The sequence below is a fragment of the Taudactylus pleione genome, unplaced genomic scaffold (genome assembly GCF_031769625.1).
Source record: "Taudactylus pleione unplaced genomic scaffold, aTauple2 ptg001026l, whole genome shotgun sequence".
NCBI classification, from domain to species: Eukaryota; Metazoa; Chordata; class Amphibia; order Anura; family Myobatrachidae; genus Taudactylus; species Taudactylus pleione.
Window position 1 is genome coordinate 87,398 of NW_028285427.1, and position 22,407 is coordinate 109,804.

At 44.4% G+C, this 22,407-nt stretch overlaps 1 protein-coding gene across 1 annotated transcript in view; it reads left to right on the forward strand.

Moving 5' to 3' along the window:
* The window catches only part of LOC148454219 (uncharacterized), a 108,239-nt gene extending 86,306 nt beyond the window's left edge, over positions 1-21,933 (forward strand). The window contains exon 4 of the mRNA XM_088461189.1: positions 21,811-21,933. Within this exon, the coding sequence (XP_088317315.1) occupies positions 21,811-21,814 (4 nt within the window). The 3' untranslated portion in view covers positions 21,815-21,933. The remainder of the gene's footprint in view (positions 1-21,810) is intronic.
* The last annotated feature ends 474 nt before the right edge of the window (positions 21,934-22,407 follow it).

Here is a 22,407-nt window from a genome sequence, read left to right on the forward strand (position 1 = left end):
CTCATGTAGCATCATATATGTCAGACCACGGCGTATGGTACCCTGTGTTACTCAGCACAGTCTCCTGGTACGTGCTAGTTACTGAGAGATGTCTCATGTAACATCATATATGTCAGACCACGGCGTATGGTACCCCGTGTTACTCAGCGCAGTCTCCTGGTACATGCTAGTTACTGAGAGAAGTCTCATGTAGCATCATATATGTCACCCACGGCGTATGGTACCCCGTGTTACTCAGCGCAGTCTCCTTGTATGTGCTAGTTACTGAGAGAAGTCTCATGTAGCATCATATATGTCAGACCACGGCGTATGGTACCCTGTGTTACACAGCACAGTCTCCTGGTATATGCTAGTTACTGAGAGAAGTCTCATGTAGCATCATATATGTCAGACCACGGCGTATGGTACCCTGTGTTACTCAGCACAGTCTCCTGGTATATGCTAGTTACTGAGAGAAGTCTCATGTAGCATCATATGTCAGACCACGGCGTATGGTACCCTGTGTTACAAAGCACAGTCTCCTGGTATGTGCTATTTACTGAGAGAAGTCTCATGTAGCATCATATATGTCAGACCACGACGTATGGTACCCTGTGTTTCTCAGCACTGTCTCCTGGTACATGCTAGTTACTGAGAGAAGTCTCATGTAACATCATATATGTCAGACCACGACGTATGGTACACTGTGTTACTCAGCACAGTCTCCTGGTATGTGCTAGTTACTGAGAGAAGTCTCTTGTTGCATCATATATGTCAGACCACGGCGTATGGTACCCTGTGTTACTCAGCACAGTCTCCTGGTATGTGCTAGTTACTGAGAGAAGTCTCATGTAGCATCATATATGTCAGAACACGACGTATGGTACACTGTGTTACTCAGCGCAGTCTCCTTGTATGTGCTAGTTACTGAGAGAAGTCTCATGTAGCATCATATATGTCAGACCACGACGTATGGTACCCTGTGTTACTCAGCACTGTCTCCTGGTACATGCTAGTTACTGAGAGAAGTCTCATGTAGCATTATATATGTCAGACCACGACGTATGGTACCCTGTGTTACACAGCACAGTCTCCTGGTACATGCTAGTTACTGAGAGAAGTCTCATGTGGCATCATATATGTCAGACCACGGCGTATGGTACCCTGTGTTACTCAGCACACAGTCTCCTAGTACATGCTAGTTACTGAGAGAAGTCTCATGTAGCATCATATATGTCAGACCACGACATATGGTACCCTGTGTTACTCAGCACAGTCTCCTGGTACATGCTAGTTACTGAGAGAAGTCTCATGTAGCATCATATATGTCTGACCACGGCGTATGGTACCCTGTGTTACTCAGCACAGTCTCCTGGTATGTGCTAGTTACTGAGAGAAGTCTCATGTGGCATCATATATGTCAGACCACGGCGTATGGTACCCTATGTTACTCAGCACAGTCTCCTGGTACGTGCTAGTTACTGAGAGAAGTCTCATGTAGCATCATATATGTCAGAACACGATGTATGGTACCCTGTGTTACTCAGCACAGTCTCCTGGTATGTGCTAGTTACTGAGAGAAGTCTCATGTAGCATCATATATGTCAGACCACGGCTTATGGTACCCTGTGTTACTCAGCACAGTCTCCTGGTACATGCTAGTTACTGAGAGAAGTCTCATGTAGCATCATATATGTCAGACCACGGCGTATGGTACCCCGTGTTACTCAGCGCAGTCTCCTTGTATGTGCTAGTTACTGAGAGAAGTCTCATGTAGCATCATATATGTCAGACCACGGCGTATGGTACCCTGTGTTACACAGCACAGTCTCCTGGTACGTGCTAGTTACTGAGAGATGTCTCATGTAACATCATATATGTCAGACCACGGCGTATGGTACCTATGTTACTCAGTACAGTCTCCTGGTATGTGCTAGTTACTGAGAGAAGTCTCATGTAGCATCATATATGTCAGTCCACGGCGTATGGTACCCTGTGTTACTCAGCACAGTCTCCTGGTATGTGCTAGTTACTGAGAGAAGTCTCATGTAGCATAATATATGTCTGACCACGGCGTTTGGTACCCTGTGTTACTCAGCACAGTCTCCTGGTATGTGCTAGTTACTGAGAGAAGTCTCATGTGGCATCATATATGTCAGACCACGGCGTATGGTACCCTATGTTACTCAGCACAGTCTCCTGGTACATGCTAGTTACTGAGAGAAGTCTCATGTAGCATCATATATGTCTGACCACGGCGTATGGTACCTGTGTTACACAGCACAGTCTCCTGGTACATGCTAGTTACTGAGAGAAGTATCACGTAGCATCATATATGTCTGACCATGGCGTATGGTACCCTGTGTTACTCAGCACAGTCTCCTGGTACATGCTAGTTACTGAGAGAAGTCTCATGTAGCATCATATATGTCAGACCACGGCGTATGGTACCCTGTGTTACTCAGCACAGTCTCCTGGTATGTGCTAGTTACTGAGAGAAGTCTCATGTGGCATCATATATGTCAGACCACGGCGTATGGTACCCTATGTTACTCAGCACAGTCTCCTGGTACGTGCTAGTTACTGAGAGAAGTCTCATGTAGCATCATATATGTCAGAACACGATGTATGGTACCCTGTGTTACTCAGCACAGTCTCCTGGTATGTGCTAGTTACTGAGAGAAGTCTCATGTAGCATCATATATGTCAGACCACGGCATATGGTACCCTGTGTTACTCAGCACAGTCTCCTGGTACATGCTAGTTACTGCGAGAAGTCTCATGTAGCATCATATATGTCTGATCACGGCGTATGGTGCCCTGTGTTACACAGCACAGTCTCCTGGTACGTGCTAGTTACTGAGAGATGTCTCATGTAACATCATATATGTCAGACCACGGCGTATGGTACCCTGTGTTACACAGCACAGTCTCCTGGTACATGCTAGTTACTGAGAGGTCTCATGTAGCATCATATATGTCAGACCACGGCGTATGGTACCCCGTGTTACTCAGCGCAGTCTCCTTGTATGTGCTAGTTACTGAGAGAAGTCTCATGTAGCATCATATGTGTCAGACCACGGCGTATGGTACCCTGTGTTACACAGCACAGTCTCCTGGTATATGCTAGTTACTGAGAGAAGTCTCATGTAGCATCATATATGTCAGACCACGGCGTATGGTACCCTGTGTTACTCAGCACAGTCTCCTGGTATATGCTAGTTACTGAGAGAAGTCTCATGTAGCATCATATGTCAGACCACGGCGTATGGTACCCTGTGTTACAAAGCACAGTCTCCTGGTATGTGCTATTTACTGAGAGAAGTCTCATGTAGCATCATATATGTCAGACCACGACGTATGGTACCCTGTGTTACTCAGCACTGTCTCCTGGTACATGCTAGTTACTGAGAGAAGTCTCATGTAGCATCATATATGTCTGACCACGGCTTATGGTACCCTGTGTTACTCAGCACAGTCTCCTGGTACGTGCTAGTTACTGAGAGAAGTCTCATGTAGCATCATATATGTCAGACCACGGCGTATGGTACCCTGTGTTACTCAGCACAGTCTCCTGGTATGTGCTAGTTACTGAGAGAAGTCTCATGTTGCATCATATATGTCTGACCACGGCGTATGGTACCCTGTGTTACTCAGCACAGTCTCCTGGTACATGCTAGTTACTGAGAGAAGTCTCATGTAGCATCATATATGTCTGACCACGGCGTATGGTACCCTATGTTACTCAGCACAGTCTCCTGGTACGTGCTAGTTACTGAGAGAAGTCTCATGTAGCATCATATATGTCAGAACACGATCTATGGTACCCTGTGTTACTCAGCACAGTCTCCTGGTATGTGCTAGTTACTGAGAGAAGTCTCATGTAGCATCATATATGTCAGACCACGGCGTATGGTACCCTGTGTTACTCAGCACAGTCTCCTGGTACGTGCTAGTTACTGAGAGATGTCTCATGTAACATCATATATGTCAGACCACGGCGTATGGTACCCCGTGTTACTCAGCGCAGTCTCCTGGTACATGCTAGTTACTGAGAGAAGTCTCATGTAGCATCATATATGTCACCCACGGCGTATGGTACCCCGTGTTACTCAGCGCAGTCTCCTTGTATGTGCTAGTTACTGAGAGAAGTCTCATGTAGCATCATATATGTCAGACCACGGCGTATGGTTCCCTGTGTTACACAGCACAGTCTCCTGGTATATGCTAGTTACTGAGAGAAGTCTCATGTAGCATCATATATGTCAGAACACGATGTATGGTACCCTGTGTTACTCAGCACAGTCTCCTGGTATGTGCTAGTTACTGAGAGAAGTCTCATGTAGCATCATATATGTCAGACCACGACGTATGGTACCCTGTGTTTCTCAGCACTGTCTCCTGGTACATGCTAGTTACTGAGAGAAGTCTCATGTAACATCATATATGTCAGACCACGACGTATGGTACACTGTGTTACTCAGCACAGTCTCCTGGTATGTGCTAGTTACTGAGAGAAGTCTCTTGTTGCATCATATATGTCAGACCACGGCGTATGGTACCCTGTGTTACTCAGCACAGTCTCCTGGTATGTGCTAGTTACTGAGAGAAGTCTCATGTAGCATAATATATGTCTGACCACGGCGTTTGGTACCCTGTGTTACTCAGCACAGTCTCCTGGTATGTGCTAGTTACTGAGAGAAGTCTCATGTGGCATCATATATGTCAGACCACGGCGTATGGTACCCTATGTTACTCAGCACAGTCTCCTGGTACATGCTAGTTACTGAGAGAAGTCTCATGTAGCATCATATATGTCTGACCACGGCGTATGGTACCTGTGTTACACAGCACAGTCTCCTGGTACATGCTAGTTACTGAGAGAAGTATCATGTAGCATCATATATGTCTGACCACGGCGTATGGTACCCTGTGTTACTCAGCACAGTCTCCTGGTACGTGCTAGTTTCTGAGAGAAGTCTCATGTAGCATCATATATGTCAGACCACGGCGTATGGTACCCTGTGTTACTCAGCACAGTTTCCTGGTATGTGCTAGTTACTGAGAGAAGTCTCATGTTGCATCATATATGTCTGACCACGGCGTATGGTACCCTGTGTTACTCAGTACAGTCTCCTGGTACATGCTAGTTACTGAGAGAAGTCTCATGTAGCATCATATATGTCTGACCACGGCATATGGTACCTGTGTTACTCAGTACAGTCTCCTGGTATGTGCTAGTTACTGAGAGAAGTCTCATGTAGCATCATATATATCAGACCACGGCGTTTGGTACCCTGTGTTACTCAGCACAGTCTCCTGGTATGTGCTAGTTACTGAGAGAAGTCTCATGTGGCATCATATATGTCAGACCACGGCGTATGGTACCCTATGTTACTCAGCACAGTCTCCTGGTACATGCTAGTTACTGAGAGAAGTCTCATGTAGCATCATATATGTCTGACCACGGCGTATGGTACCTGTGTTACACAGCACAGTCTCCTGGTACATGCTAGTTACTGAGAGAAGTATCATGTAGCATCATATATGTCTGACCACGGCGTATGGTACCCTGTGTTACTCAGCACTGTCTCCTGGTACGTGCTAGTTACTGAGAGAAGTCTCATGTAGCATCATATATGTCAGACCACGGCGTATGGTACCCTGTATTACTCAGCACAGTCTCCTGGTATGTGCTAGTTACTGAGAGAAGTCTCATGTGGCATCATATATGTCAGACCACGGCGTATGGTACCCTATGTTACTCAGCACAGTCTCCTGGTATGTGCTAGTTACTGAGAGAAGTCTCATGTAGCATCATATATGTCTGACCACGGCGTATGGTACCTGTGTTACTCAGTACAGTCTCCTGGTATGTGCTAGTTACTGAGAGAAGTCTCATGTAGCATCATATATGTCAGACCACGGCGTATGGTACCCTGTGTTACTCAGCACAGTCTCCTGGTATGTGCTTGTTACTGAGAGAAGTCTCATGTAGCATAATATATGTCTGACCACGGCGTTTGGTACCCTGTGTTACTCAGCACAGTCTCCTGGTATGTGCTAGTTACTGAGAGAAGTCTCATGTGGCATCATATATGTCAGACCACGGCGTATGGTACCCTATGTTACTCAGCACAGTCTCCTGGTACATGCTAGTTACTGAGAGAAGTCTCATGTAGCATCATATATGTCTGACCACGGCGTATGGTACCTGTGTTACACAGCACAGTCTCCTGGTACATGCTAGTTACTGAGAGAAGTATCATGTAGCATCATATATGTCTGACCACGGCGTATGGTACCCTGTGTTACTCAGCACAGTCTCCTGGTACGTGCTAGTTACTGAGAGATGTCTCATGTAACATCATATATGTCAGACCACGGCGTATGGTACCCTGTGTTACACAGCACAGTCTCCTGGTACATGCTAGTTACTGAGAGAAGTCTCATGTAGCATCATATATGTCAGACCACGGCGTATGGTACCCCGTGTTACTCAGCGCAGTCTCCTTGTATGTGCTAGTTACTGAGAGAAGTCTCATGTAGCATCATATGTGTCAGACCACGGCGTATGGTACCCTGTGTTACACAGCACAGTCTCCTGGTATATGCTAGTTACTGAGAGAAGTCTCATGTAGCATCATATGTGTCAGACCACGGCGTATGGTACCCTGTGTTACACAGCACAGTCTCCTGGTATATGCTAGTTACTGAGAGAAGTCTCATGTAGCATCATATATGTCAGACCACGGCGTATGGTACCCTGTGTTACTCAGCACAGTCTCCTGGTATATGCTAGTTACTGAGAGAAGTCTCATGTAGCATCATATGTCAGACCACGGTGTATGGTACCCTGTGTTACAAAGCACAGTCTCCTGGTATGTGCTATTTACTGAGAGAAGTCTCATGTAGCATCATATATGTCAGACCACGATGTATGGTACCCTGTGTTACTCAGCACTGTCTCCTGGTACATGCTAGTTACTGAGAGAAGTCTCATGTAGCATCATATATGTCTGACCACGGCTTATGGTACCCTGTGTTACTCAGCACAGTCTCCTGGTACGTGCTAGTTACTGAGAGAAGTCTCATGTAGCATCATATATGTCAGACCACGGCGTATGGTACCCTGTGTTACTCAGCACAGTCTCCTGGTATGTGCTAGTTACTGAGAGAAGTCTCATGTTGCATCATATATGTCTGACCACGGCGTATGGTACCCTGTGTTACTCAGCACAGTCTCCTGGTACATGCTAGTTACTGAGAGAAGTCTCATGTAGCATCATATATGTCTGACCACGGCGTATGGTACCCTATGTTACTCAGCACAGTCTCCTGGTACGTGCTAGTTACTGAGAGAAGTCTCATGTAGCATCATATATGTCAGAACACGATGTATGGTACCCTGTGTTACTCAGCACAGTCTCCTGGTATGTGCTAGTTACTGAGAGAAGTCTCATGTAGCATCATATATGTCAGACCACGGCGTATGGTACCCTGTGTTACTCAGCACAGTCTCCTGGTACGTGCTAGTTACTGAGAGATGTCTCATGTAACATCATATATGTCAGACCACGGCGTATGGTACCCCGTGTTACTCAGCGCAGTCTCCTGGTACATGCTAGTTACTGAGAGAAGTCTCATGTAGCATCATATATGTCACCCACGGCGTATGGTACCCCGTGTTACTCAGCGCAGTCTCCTTGTATGTGCTAGTTACTGAGAGAAGTCTCATGTAGCATCATATATGTCAGACCACGGCGTATGGTACCCTGTGTTACACAGCACAGTCTCCTGGTATATGCTAGTTACTGAGAGAAGTCTCATGTAGCATCATATATGTCAGACCACGGCGTATGGTACCCTGTGTTACTCAGCACAGTCTCCTGGTATATGCTAGTTACTGAGAGAAGTCTCATGTAGCATCATATGTCAGACCACGGCGTATGGTACCCTGTGTTACAAAGCACAGTCTCCTGGTATGTGCTATTTACTGAGAGAAGTCTCATGTAGCATCATATATGTCAGACCACGACGTATGGTACCCTGTGTTTCTCAGCACTGTCTCCTGGTACATGCTAGTTACTGAGAGAAGTCTCATGTAACATCATATATGTCAGACCACGACGTATGGTACACTGTGTTACTCAGCACAGTCTCCTGGTATGTGCTAGTTACTGAGAGAAGTCTCTTGTTGCATCATATATGTCAGACCACGGCGTATGGTACCCTGTGTTACTCAGCACAGTCTCCTGGTATGTGCTAGTTACTGAGAGAAGTCTCATGTAGCATAATATATGTCTGACCACGGCGTTTGGTACCCTGTGTTACTCAGCACAGTCTCCTGGTATGTGCTAGTTACTGAGAGAAGTCTCATGTGGCATCATATATGTCAGACCACGGCGTATGGTACCCTATGTTACTCAGCACAGTCTCCTGGTACATGCTAGTTACTGAGAGAAGTCTCATGTAGCATCATATATGTCTGACCACGGCGTATGGTACCTGTGTTACACAGCACAGTCTCCTGGTACATGCTAGTTACTGAGAGAAGTATCATGTAGCATCATATATGTCTGACCACGGCGTATGGTACCCTGTGTTACTCAGCACAGTCTCCTGGTACGTGCTAGTTTCTGAGAGAAGTCTCATGTAGCATCATATATGTCAGACCACGGCGTATGGTACCCTGTGTTACTCAGCACAGTCTCCTGGTATGTGCTAGTTACTGAGAGAAGTCTCATGTTGCATCATATATGTCTGACCACGGCGTATGGTACCCTGTGTTACTCAGTACAGTCTCCTGGTACATGCTAGTTACTGAGAGAAGTCTCATGTAGCATCATATATGTCTGACCACGGCATATGGTACCTGTGTTACTCAGTACAGTCTCCTGGTATGTGCTAGTTACTGAGAGAAGTCTCATGTAGCATCATATATATCAGACCACGGCGTTTGGTACCCTGTGTTACTCAGCACAGTCTCCTGGTATGTGCTAGTTACTGAGAGAAGTCTCATGTGGCATCATATATGTCAGACCACGGCGTATGGTACCCTATGTTACTCAGCACAGTCTCCTGGTACATGCTAGTTACTGAGAGAAGTCTCATGTAGCATCATATATGTCTGACCACGGCGTATGGTACCTGTGTTACACAGCACAGTCTCCTGGTACATGCTAGTTACTGAGAGAAGTATCATGTAGCATCATATATGTCTGACCACGGCGTATGGTACCCTGTGTTACTCAGCACAGTCTCCTGGTACGTGCTAGTTACTGAGAGAAGTCTCATGTAGCATCATATATGTCAGACCACGGCGTATGGTACCCTGTATTACTCAGCACAGTCTCCTGGTATGTGCTAGTTACTGAGAGAAGTCTCATGTGGCATCATATATGTCAGACCACGGCGTATGGTACCCTATGTTACTCAGCACAGTCTCCTGGTATGTGCTAGTTACTGAGAGAAGTCTCATGTAGCATCATATATGTCTGACCACGGCGTATGGTACCTGTGTTACTCAGTACAGTCTCCTGGTATGTGCTAGTTACTGAGAGAAGTCTCATGTAGCATAATATATGTCTGACCACGGCGTTTGGTACCCTGTGTTACTCAGCACAGTCTCCTGGTATGTGCTAGTTACTGAGAGAAGTCTCATGTGGCATCATATATGTCAGACCACGGCGTATGGTACCCTATGTTACTCAGCACAGTCTCCTGGTACATGCTAGTTACTGAGAGAAGTCTCATGTAGCATCATATATGTCTGACCACGGCGTATGGTACCTGTGTTACACAGCACAGTCTCCTGGTACATGCTAGTTACTGAGAGAAGTATCATGTAGCATCATATATGTCTGACCACGGCGTATGGTACCCTGTGTTACTCAGCACAGTCTCCTGGTACGTGCTAGTTACTGAGAGAAGTCTCATGTAGCATCATATATGTCAGACCACGGCGTATGGTACCCTGTATTACTCAGCACAGTCTCCTGGTATGTGCTAGTTACTGAGAGAAGTCTCATGTGGCATCATATATGTCAGACCACGGCGTATGGTACCCTATGTTACTCAGCACAGTCTCCTGGTATGTGCTAGTTACTGAGAGAAGTCTCATGTAGCATCATATATGTCTGACCACGGCGTATGGTACCTGTGTTACTCAGTACAGTCTCCTGGTATGTGCTAGTTACTGAGAGAAGTCTCATGTAGCATCATATATGTCAGACCACGGCGTATGGTACCCTGTGTTACTCAGCACAGTCTCCTGGTATGTGCTTGTTACTGAGAGAAGTCTCATGTAGCATAATATATGTCTGACCACGGCGTTTGGTACCCTGTGTTACTCAGCACAGTCTCCTGGTATGTGCTAGTTACTGAGAGAAGTCTCATGTGGCATCATATATGTCAGACCACGGCGTATGGTACCCTATGTTACTCAGCACAGTCTCCTGGTACATGCTAGTTACTGAGAGAAGTCTCATGTAGCATCATATATGTCTGACCACGGCGTATGGTACCTGTGTTACACAGCACAGTCTCCTGGTACATGCTAGTTACTGAGAGAAGTATCATGTAGCATCATATATGTCTGACCACGGCGTATGGTACCCTGTGTTACTCAGCACAGTCTCCTGGTACGTGCTAGTTACTGAGAGAAGTCTCATGTAGCATCATATATGTCAGACCACGGCGTATGGTACCCTGTGTTACTCAGCACAGTCTCCTGGTACATGCTAGTTACTGAGAGAAGTCTCATGTAGCATCATATATGTCTGACCACGGCGTATGGTACCTGTGTTACACAGCACAGTCTCCTGGTATGTGCTAGTTGCATCTCTTTGCGACTTAGATGTATTTTCGCCAAAAAAAAAGATGGCGGGCGCTAGAAGAATTGCACAGGACCTGACTGCTCACTTACTCCAGGCATATCTTGCTGCATGGCGTATTCAGGCTAGATGAGCAAGGAAACATCTGTGTGTGACATACAGTACTCAGGGGACACTAATGTATGTAACACATGGTACTCAACACATGGTATACATAAATGCCCCCTGAGAACCATGTGTTACATACATTAGTGTCTCCTGAGTGTCACATACATTTATGTATGTGACACTCAGGGGACACTAATGTATGTAACACATGGTACTCAGGGGGCATTTATGTATGTGACACTCAGGGGACACTAATGTATGCAACACATGGTACTTGGGGCATTTATGTATGTGACACTCAGGAGACACTAATGTATGTAACACATGGTACTCAGGGGGCATTTATGTATGTGACACTCAGGAGACACGAATGTATGTAACACATGGTACTCACAGGACATTTATGTATGTGACACTCAGGGGACACTAATGTATGTAACACATGGTACTCAGGGGGGCACTAATGTATGTAACACATGGTACTCAGGGGGCATTTATGTATGTGACACTCAGGAGACACTAATGTATGTAACACATGGTACTCAGGGGGCATTTATGTATGTGACACTCAGGGGACACTAATGTATGTAACACATGGTACTCAGGGGGCATTTATGTATGTTACACTCAGGGGACACTAATGTATGTAACACATGGTACTCGGGGCATTTATGTATGTGACACTCAGGAGACACGAATGTATGTAACACATTGTACTCACAGGGCATTTATGTATGTGACACTCAGGGGACACTAATGTATGTAACACATGGTACTCGGGGGCACTAATGTATGTAACACATGGTACTCAGGGGGCATTTATGTATGTGACACTCAAGGGACACTAATATATGTAACACATGTTACTCAGGGGGCATTTATGTATGTGACACTCGGGACACTAATGTATGTAACACATGGTACTCTGCATTTATGTATGTGACACTCAGTAGACACTAATGTATGTAACACATGGTACTCTGCATTTATGTATGTGACACTCATGTATGTGACACTCATGTATGTAACACATGGTACTCAGGGGGCATTTATGTATGTGACAGGCGACACGAATGTATGTAACACATGGTATTCAGGGGGCATTTATGTATGTAACACATGGTTCTCAGGGGGCATTTATGTATGTGACACTCAACGGACACTAATGTATGTAACACATGGTACTCAGGGGGCATTTATGTATGTGACACTCAGGAGACAATAATGTATGTAACACATGGTACTCAGGGGGCAATTATGTATGTGACACTCAGGGGACACTAATGTGTGTAACACATGGTACTCAGGGGGCATTTATGTATGTGACACTCGGGACACTAATGTATGTAACACATGGTACGCAGGGGGCACTAATGTATGTAACACATGGTACTCTGCATTTATGTATGTGACACTCAGGAGACACTAATGTATGTAACACATGGTACTCAGGGGACAATAATGTATGTAACACATGGTACTCAGGGGGCATTTATGTATGTGACACTCAGGAGACACTAATGTATGTAACACATGGTACTCAGGGGGCATTTATGTATGTGACACTCAGGGGACACTATTGTATGTAACACATGGTACTCGTGGCATTTATGTATGTGACACTCATGTATGTGACACTAATGTATGTAACACATGGTACTCAGGGGGCATTCATGTATGTGACAGGAGACACGAATGTATGTAACACATGGTACTCAGGGGGCATTTATTTATGTGACACTCAGGAGACACTAATGTATGTAACACATGGTACTCACAGGGCATTTATGTATGTGACACTCAGGGGACACTAATGTATGTAACACATGGTACTCAGGGGGCACTAATGTATGTAACACATGGTACTCAGGAGACAATGTGTGTAACACATGGTACTCAGGGGGCATTTATGTATGTGACACTCAGGAGACACTAATGTATGTAACACATGGTACTCAGGGGGCATTTATGTATGTGACACTCAGGGGACACTAATGTATGTAATACATGGTACTCGGGGCATTTATGTATGTGACACTCATGTATGTGACACTAATGTATGTAACACATGGTACTCAGGGGGCATTCATGTATGTGACAGGAGACACGAATGTATGTAACACATGGTACTCAGGGGGCATTTATTTATGTGACACTCAGGAGACACTAATGTATGTAACACATGGTACTCACAGGGCATTTATGTATGTGACACTCAGGGGACACTAATGTATGTAATACATGGTACTCAGGGGGCATTTATGTATGTGACACTCAGGGGACACTAATGTATGTAATACATGGTACTCGGGGCATTTATGTATGTGACACTCAGGGGACACTAATGTATGTAACACATGGTACGCAGGGGGGCACTAATGTATGTAACACATGGTACTCTGCATTTATGTATGTGACACTCAGGAGACACTAATGTATGTAACACATGGTGCTCAGGGGGCACTAATGTATGTAACACATGGTACTCAGGAGACACTAATGTATGTAACACATGGTACTCAGGGGGCATTTATGTATGTGACAGGGGACACTAATGTATGTAACACATGGTACTCAGGGGGCATTTATGTATGTGACACTCGGGACACTAATGTATGTAACACATGGTACGCAGGGGGGCACTAATGTATGTAACACATGGTACTCTGCATTTATGTATGTGACACTCAGGAGACACTAATGTATGTAACACATGGTACTCAGGGGGCACTAATGTATGTAACACATGGTACTCAGGAGACACTAATGTATGTAACACATGGTACTCAGGGGGCATTTATGTATGTGACAGGGGACACTAATGTATGTAACACATGGTTCTCAGGGGGCATTTATGTATGTGACACTCAGGAGACACTAATGTATGTAACACATGGTACTCACAGGGCATTTATGTATGTGACACTCAGGGGACACTAATGTATGTAACACATGGTACGCAGGGGGGCACTAATGTATGTAACACATGGTACTCTGCATTTATGTATGTGACACTCAGGAGACACTAATGTATGTAACACATGGTACTCAGGGGGCACTAATGTATGTAACACATGGTACTCAGGAGACACTAATGTATGTAACACATGGTACTCAGGGGGCACTAATTTATGTAACACTCAGGAGACACTAATGTATGTAACACATGGTACTCAGGAGACAATAATGTGTGTAACACATGGTACTCAGGTGGCATTTATGTATGTGACACTCGGGACACTAATGTATGTAACACATGGTACTCAGGGGGGCACTAATGTATGTAACACATGGTACTCTGCATTTATGTATGTGACACTCAGGAGACACTAATGTATGTAACACATGGTACTCAGGAGACAATAATGTGTGTAACACATGGTACTCAGGGGGCATTTATGTATGTGACAGGAGACACTAATGTATGTAACACATGGTACTCAGGGGGCATTTATGTATGTGACAGGAGACACTAATGTATGTAACACATGGTTCTCAGGGGGCATTTATGTATGTGACACTCAACGGACACTAATGTATGTAACACATGGTACTCAGGGGGCATTTATGTATGTGACACTCAGGAGACAATAATGTATGTAACACATGGTACTCACAGGGCATTTATGTATGTGACACTCAGGGGACACTAATGTATGTAACACATGGTACTCAGGGGGCACTAATGTATGTAACACATGGTACTCAGGAGACACTAATGTATGTAACACATGGTACTCAGGGGGCATTTATGTATGTGACAGGAGACACTAATGTATGTAACACATGGTTCTCAGGGGGCATTTATGTATGTGACACTCAACGGACACTAATGTATGTAACACATGGTACTCAGGGGGCATTTATGTATGTGACACTCAGGAGACAATAATGTATGTAACACATGGTACTCACAGGGCATTTATGTATGTGACACTCAGGGGACACTAATGTATGTAACACATGGTACGCAGGGGGGCACTAATGTATGTAACACATGGTACTCTGCATTTATGTATGTGACACTCAGGAGACACTAATGTATGTAACACATGGTACTCAGGGGGCACTAATGTATGTGACACTCAGGGGACACTAATGTATGTAACACATGGTACTCTGCATTTATGTATGTGACACTCAGGAGACACTAATGTGTGTAACACATGGTACTCAGGGGGCACTAATTTATGTAACACTCAGGGGACACTAATATATGTAACACATGGTACTCAGGGGGCATTCATGTATGTGACACTCAGGGGACACTAATATATGTAACACATGGTACTCAGGGGGGCATTTATGTATGTAACACTCAGGAGACAATAATGTGTGTAACACATGGTACTCGGGGGCATTCATGTATGTGACACTCAGGGGACACTAATATATGTAACACATGGTACTCAGGGGGGCATTTATGTATGTGACACTCTGGAGACCATGTATGTTACACAAAGTAGGGACACTAATGTATGACACATGGGGTTGGTGGAAATCTAATTAATACTAAAATCATTTAATAAGATAAACTGATATTGTTAATGGAAAAAGAAGGAACGAGACCCTCAGGTCTCGTATTAGAAATACACTGAGGTGGACACCAGCTTATGGGATGGGAGAGTAGGGAGGGATCTAGACCCCTTTCCTTGGGGTCTAGATCTGAAGCAGTGCGTGCAGATGAGATGGCTTACCAGGCCGAAATGACAGAAGGATGACATGGCTGTAAGCTCAGCTGCAGCAAAGGTCGCAGAGGTAGAGAACTCTGTATCATGACTGATAGTGTGGACATTAGGTTTGTGAGGCTTCTCTGTGTACCTGGCATAGCAGGGCGTCCCCTACACCCAGAAGAGGGAAATAGTGTGTGTAGCAGTGTCCCTCAAAACTGTGTTTCAAATAATATACAAAATATAAATGAATACATGTAGTATCAAACTTTTATTGCATATAAACTGAGTAACAAATGATAAGTGCAGTTTTGGAGTCAATAACACTGGAGCAAGTGGTATCAAATCTGGTAAATTGAAGTTATGACTCCCCAATATGGAATCTAGAAAGATAATGATGAGCCAATATAAATACTGATGTTCTCAGAGTGGTCTGATTTATCAAGGCTCATAGGCCAAGAAAGTACTAATAGTATGTTAATAGTAAATCCCCTGACAGTGAAAGTATTAATAACAATATAAATTACAAATTAGCTCCAAAAGGAGCAAGTAGGTATAAAACTAAGTCAAGTAGTCCCAATGGGCAGAAGGAATATAGCAGCATATATTAAAGTGCATCATACCAGTTGGTGGATGTGAGTGTCTTCCAGGTAAGTAGCAGGTTGTCCCCGCAAAAGACTCTGCTAGACACTCACAGGCTTAGGTTCCAAAAGTCTGGTGACTGCATACAGTTACTGTCAATGTGTTTTGAGCTCTGAGCTATTTTTCAAGGATGTCTGGCTGGTACTGGTGGCTTCACCGGAAGTGCACATCTGGCAACTCCCTGTTCATCTAATGATTGGAGATGACAGGGGTGGAGGATAGGGGGGAGCACTTGAGAGGGTCTAAGGGAGGTGAATTCCAGTTTCTCTCCAAAACCGGTAATGCTCGGCTATCCACTTCTGGTTTTTAGACAATTCCCTTTAATTCATCCTTTAATGACCGTATTTTGTTCCCTCCTCTTGTCTTGTGTTTTAATTTCTCCAAATCCTCCTCCCTCTTTCAAAAAAAGCTTTGGAAGTGCTTGCTTGTTCATCAGGAGCATCAAACCTATTTGAGGTATCAATCTTCTGGGAAAAAATAGTTCCTTTATAGACTTATAAAGGTACGTCTCAGGGTCTCCCATTAGTTTTGAAATGATTGACTGTTTTGTTCTGGAGCTGACATCTCGAATATTGGTGATGGGAAGGTCTCTCTTCTCTCGTTCTCTCCTTCAATCTCGTCTCTGTAGGGGTAATATCTATAGTTGTAGAATTTCCTTTACTGTTGTGACTGAATGTTTTAAATGCAGCAAAAAGTGTACAACTCTGAATCAGGCCCATTGTGCAAAGGGATCCCACCAGTGAGTGGATTATCCCAGTTGGGAGGACTCCAATCCTTGCAAATTTAATGAGAAGAGTAATTTTCCTGGTGGCACAGAGCAATATAAGAGCAGTGATTGATTGTTTAGTTACCGCAGATAATAGTGAACACATAATTTCAGTCCAATGTTTGTTTCCTCATGGGGACCTCTGGTGACCTGTCAGAATATTATTTTGTACATGCGGCACCCACCTCTATCATTTTAAAACAACAAAATGCCTTATTAATAAAATAATGCAGATGGGCATCATACAATAACAACACACCCCAGGTGACATAACCGGAATGGACATTGGGTGGACTTAACTTTTATTTAGAAAATGCCTGATGTCCAGCTCACACCCAAAATATAATACTGTTTACCACCTCCCTCTGCAAAGAGAGGGCAAGGGAAAATGGTCCATCAGTAATTCCCCTAGCTCATCTCTTACATCTTCCCCTATGTGAGGTAAACCATCTGCGTTCCTATGTGACGACATATTGCTGCAGTGCTAGGTTCCACCGGAGTAATTTCCATTGTCACGCGGCTTCTAATGTAACCAGCTAAGGCGATCGTACTCTGTCATCCATAGCGGTAGAGCTCTAGCTTATATAGGGCCTATGCAATACCCAAATACGCTTATTCCAGACTAACTCCCTGGGAAGAAACATCCTGCTCAAATATAGAACTGCTTGTTCTTCCCTTCTGTTATTTACCTGGCTAAGGATGGCACCAGGACAATAGACACTGGCATCCGGCTGTACCAAAAAGTCAAAATATAGGACCTTGAACATAGCATAGATATGTAGAGCAAAAAGAATTGTGTAGTGCTTAGTGGCGCTCAAAAATACAAGAACTCAATCTACCCAAAAAATTATAATTTTTAATAATAGTTACAATCGGAAATTAAAATGAAAAATAGTCAATTCATCCACATTGTAAACGGCTCCCAGGAATACATATATGGAATACAATTTAAAATGTAAACATTACACAACAGAAAATATAAACAATTAAATCTTCCACAGTTGTAATAATAGCACTGTCTGGATAATGGTTATAATGATACTATGTAAAAGAGCTCAAAATGAACAAAGTAGCAAATAACTTGTTGTCAGTCCAGAAGCATGTATGTAAAAATCAGCCTTTTCTTATAGTTCCATAAGCGCTGAACACAGTAGAAGATAACAACTCGTGCACTTTTGTGTTTCTCTACTAAGTCTCTGGACTCTTAATGCTTGAAATTGGTTGCTAAGATGGTATACTCACAATTTTGAGAAGTAAGTAACCGGTGTCAATCATTTACCCATTATTTCAGGACAGTAATCTATGTTAAGAACCCACAGCGGGCTGAAGCTGCTCCAGTAGCTCACGCTGCCGATGTAGCACACTAAGAGAGTGAGAGCAGAAGGAGCAGCACCCAGTGACACAGGTAATGTACCGCTCCAATAGTTGTCTGTATTGGCGGGCAGCATAAACGCCGACGGCAGATGGAGGCTCCAGCAGTGGTCACACTGTGAAGGGGAGTCTCACCTGCAGCCAGCCGATCGCACAGCAGCTGATGGACTGGAGCAAGAGTACAGCGTTCCGGCTATTTGGCGGCAGCAAATAACAAATCAAGCCAACCTAGGCAAGACCTCCAGAAAAGCAGTAAATCCACAATGGTGAATCCCAAGTGGGACTTCAATCCAAAAGGCAGTAGGGGAACACTTGCACAGTGCAGCGGAAACCAGCACCTGTAACTTCAACGCGTTTCTCCGTATGACGCGGCTTTCTCAAGAAGCAGGTGCACCCGGAGACCGGCCACACATGGGTAAAATATTCGCTGCGGCACTAAAAGGGTTAACTCCCGTGCTGCGGTGCCATATTTAAATGTATAGGCGCTAGGCGTCCATTGTAAATGTGTACTCTACGCTAAGTGCCGAGTGTTAGTAAGTGTGCTTTTAATGTTTTATATGTCACTGGGGGAGTGTGGGTAGAGTGTGTTCGTACGCTGGGGGACAGGGAGAGCCAGCTCCCACTATGACCAGTGCTGAAAGAGTTAAAGTCCCAGTGTGGACACAGTTTAAAAGAACAAACACTGCACATGGTTTATATTAAACTTATAGCAATATATATATATACTTTAAAATGCACTACAGCTGATCTGCAATACATTAGTGCATTTTCTGTCTAATATTGGCCTACCCTCATTGACTTCTGACCAGCTGGCTGATCTTAATGCTCCCTGGACATAGTTAGAGATAGAAACGGCTATTCGGTCTCTTCCGTATGGCAAAGCTCAAGGCCTTGACTGTCTTTTATGTTACTTTCTAAGACCTTTAAGTCTCGATTTTGACAACCATGTATAATGAGGTTACAGGCCCTGGGATTTTTCCCCCTGAGATGCTGGAAGCTCAAGTCGTGACCCTGCCTAAACCAGGGAAAGACTCGGCATATTGTCGGAACTACCGACCAATTGCAGTGGAGATGTTGAGCTTTACGCTAAAGTAATTGTTACTCGCCTCAACCCCTTTCTTCCCTCCCTGGTTCATCTCATCCATGTGGGGATTGTGGGCTTCATTCAGAGGCGGCCGTACGGTCTACGACCGCTCGGCCGCCTTGATGTTTGTCCAGTGCGCATGCGCACGAGGGAGCCAGCTCCTTCGTGCGCATGCGTGAGACCCGCTACGACCGACAGCGCCGGTCGTGGTGGGTCTCTTTCCAAAGGGGGCGAGCTGTCGATGTTGATTGACAGCTCGCCCCATTTGGAAGGCGAGCCGGGGGGGGTGGCAGCCCAAACGGAGGCATTCCCATGGGAACGCCTGCCGTTTGGGGGAGGCCCCACTGACATCACTAGTGATGTCAGTGGAGAGCTTCCGGCTCTGACAGAGCCAGAAGCTCTCCGGGGCTTACGACAAGTGAGACCCTACACTAGGGTCTCGTCGTAAGACCCGATGGTCGCGATCGTCTATGACCATCGCGACCATCACCCTAGCAGTCGTTAGAGCTGTGGGTGTAAACCCACAGCCTAACGACCGAAACAGAGGCGGCCGGTCAGGATGCAAGCGGCCGCCCAGTTTCTGAGCGACCGCTTGCATCCTCCGACCGCCTCTGAATGAGGGCCTGTGTCCTTGCAGACAGGCTTCAGACAATACCAACAGAGTCTTTAATTTGATTATTTTTCTATCTCTAAAGCTGCATACACACACAACGATGTTAGTAACCAGCGATTTTAGTGAACTATTTTCATTCAGATTTTCCCTTGAAAAAGTGAACGAAAATCGTTGGTTACTAATTAATGAGCGATTTTCAAAAACAATGAACGATTTTTTAATCATGCATACAGTGAATGGAAATCGTTCATCGTTTATTGTTCATTCTGCACAACATGAACGATTTTCTGAATAAAAATTGTTTGTTGGACAGTCAGAATGGACGATAAACTACAAACGTGAACGCGCATTAACTATTATCGTTCATCGTTCAGCTTAATAAGATAAATGACTTTACAAACAATTTAAAGATAACAACGTCGTTATAGTTAAATCATTCAAAAAATCGTTGTGTGTACGCACCTTAAGAACGGCCTTGTATTGCTTTCTCTTGATGCGGAAAAAGTATTTTACCAGCAGACTTGGTTATACATTCGTATAGTGCTTTCTAGATTTGGTTTTCATGATCAATTTCTATCATCTTTTCTAGCTTTATATAGTTCTCCTAATGCTAGGGTGTTCAGTAATGGTTTTCTGTTGGACACGTTCCCTAATACCAATGTTACCCTGTTGGGTTACCCCTGTTCCCTACCCATTTTTGTTTTATCAATTGAGCCATTAGCAGCCAAAATTAGGGCGGACAGGGCATTCCCTGGGGTTGTAGTTGGTGACCTGTCACATAAACTTAGTCTTTTTGTGGATGACGTTCTTTTCGCTACGGAGCCTCTGACCTCTTTACCTCATCTACACAATCTGTTGGACGAGTATAGTGAGGGCTCTTTCTCTAAGTTAAACACAACTAAAACTAACGCATTACCCATTAACCTTTTGGATACTGCTGTTTCTCTACTTCACTCTCAATTTCCTTATTATGGGCAAACTACTTCTATTCAATATCTATGCATTTACATTCTTCCACTCCTTTCTTCAGTTTTTGATGTTAATCTCCCGTCTCTGATTGAACGCTTGATGGAATTTATGAAGTCATGGCTATCTTATGACATCTCATGGCTCGGCCGATTAGCGGCATTTAAGATGTCACTCCTCCCTAAGCTTATGTACCTTTTCCGTACAATACTTCTCACCTTTCCTAGTAAATACCTTGATAAATGCTGCTCTGTTTTCTCTAAATATATATGGAAAAGTTCCCCTCCGAAACTTGCACGATCTAAACATTGAGGTGGGTTAGCTCTCCCAGACCTGGTAAAATATCAAGAGGCATGCCTCCTAGCTCAACTTCGAGATTGGTTCTGTCAGCCTATTACTAATAGCTGGGTAACCCTTGAAAGATCTCACTGTTTAGGATTCCCTATTTTGGACCTCCTATGGATACCTAAACATATGCGACCTTCTACTTTACCATTGCGCTCCTCTACAAAAGCTTCTTTATATGTTTCAGACAAATTAGTGTCTCTTGAGAGATTTCTCCCTTCTCTTATTTCCGTACAAGTTATTTCTAAATTAATCCCAGATCTTAATGTGTCTAATTGGCACACTCTGGGTATTAGCACTGTAGGAGATCTGATGGATGGGTGTGCTTTTACTTTCATTCCTCCAGCTACAAGTATGTTACTCCCTCCTCTCTAAAGATACAAGTGCTGATTAAAAAGTAATGAGACTGGCTCTGTTTTTCTGTCCCATAGGTAGATGTGACAACGCTATGCTGGTTCTTGTGAATTTCATACATCTATGTGTCTGAACCTGCGGTTGGACTGCTGTAGTCGTCTTTGTTTGGTCACAGCGAGTGGAAGATATTTGTACATTTCATCATGGCGGATGAGGAAGTCGTGTCTGTGAGATTACGCCAGAGATTTGTGATTGAGTTTTGTGTTAAATTTACAAAAAGTGGAAATGTTTCCATACACTGGACTGTTGTTTTGATTCCGGATCATAATGATGAATCCATGATTCGTCACACGTCATAATCGATGTCAGGAAATCGGGTATCCTGAACACAGGAACAAGGGGCTGGAACCAGTGTTTGAGAGCAGAACAGTGAGTAATACAGATAATCATTAGCCGGTCTGGAAACTACTAAGGATGGTGCAAACCGATTACCAGAGCTAGATACCTGAAGTCTCCCCCCTCATAGATGGAAATGGATCCAGTACCCAGGCCCTAGCACCGGAGTGGAAACTCAGCTTGAACCCCAAAACTCAGAGAGTACCCTCAGAAAAACAGCAACATTGATGGTGATACCGATAGTATGAGGAGCAGAGTCCCAGAATCGGGTTTTGAGC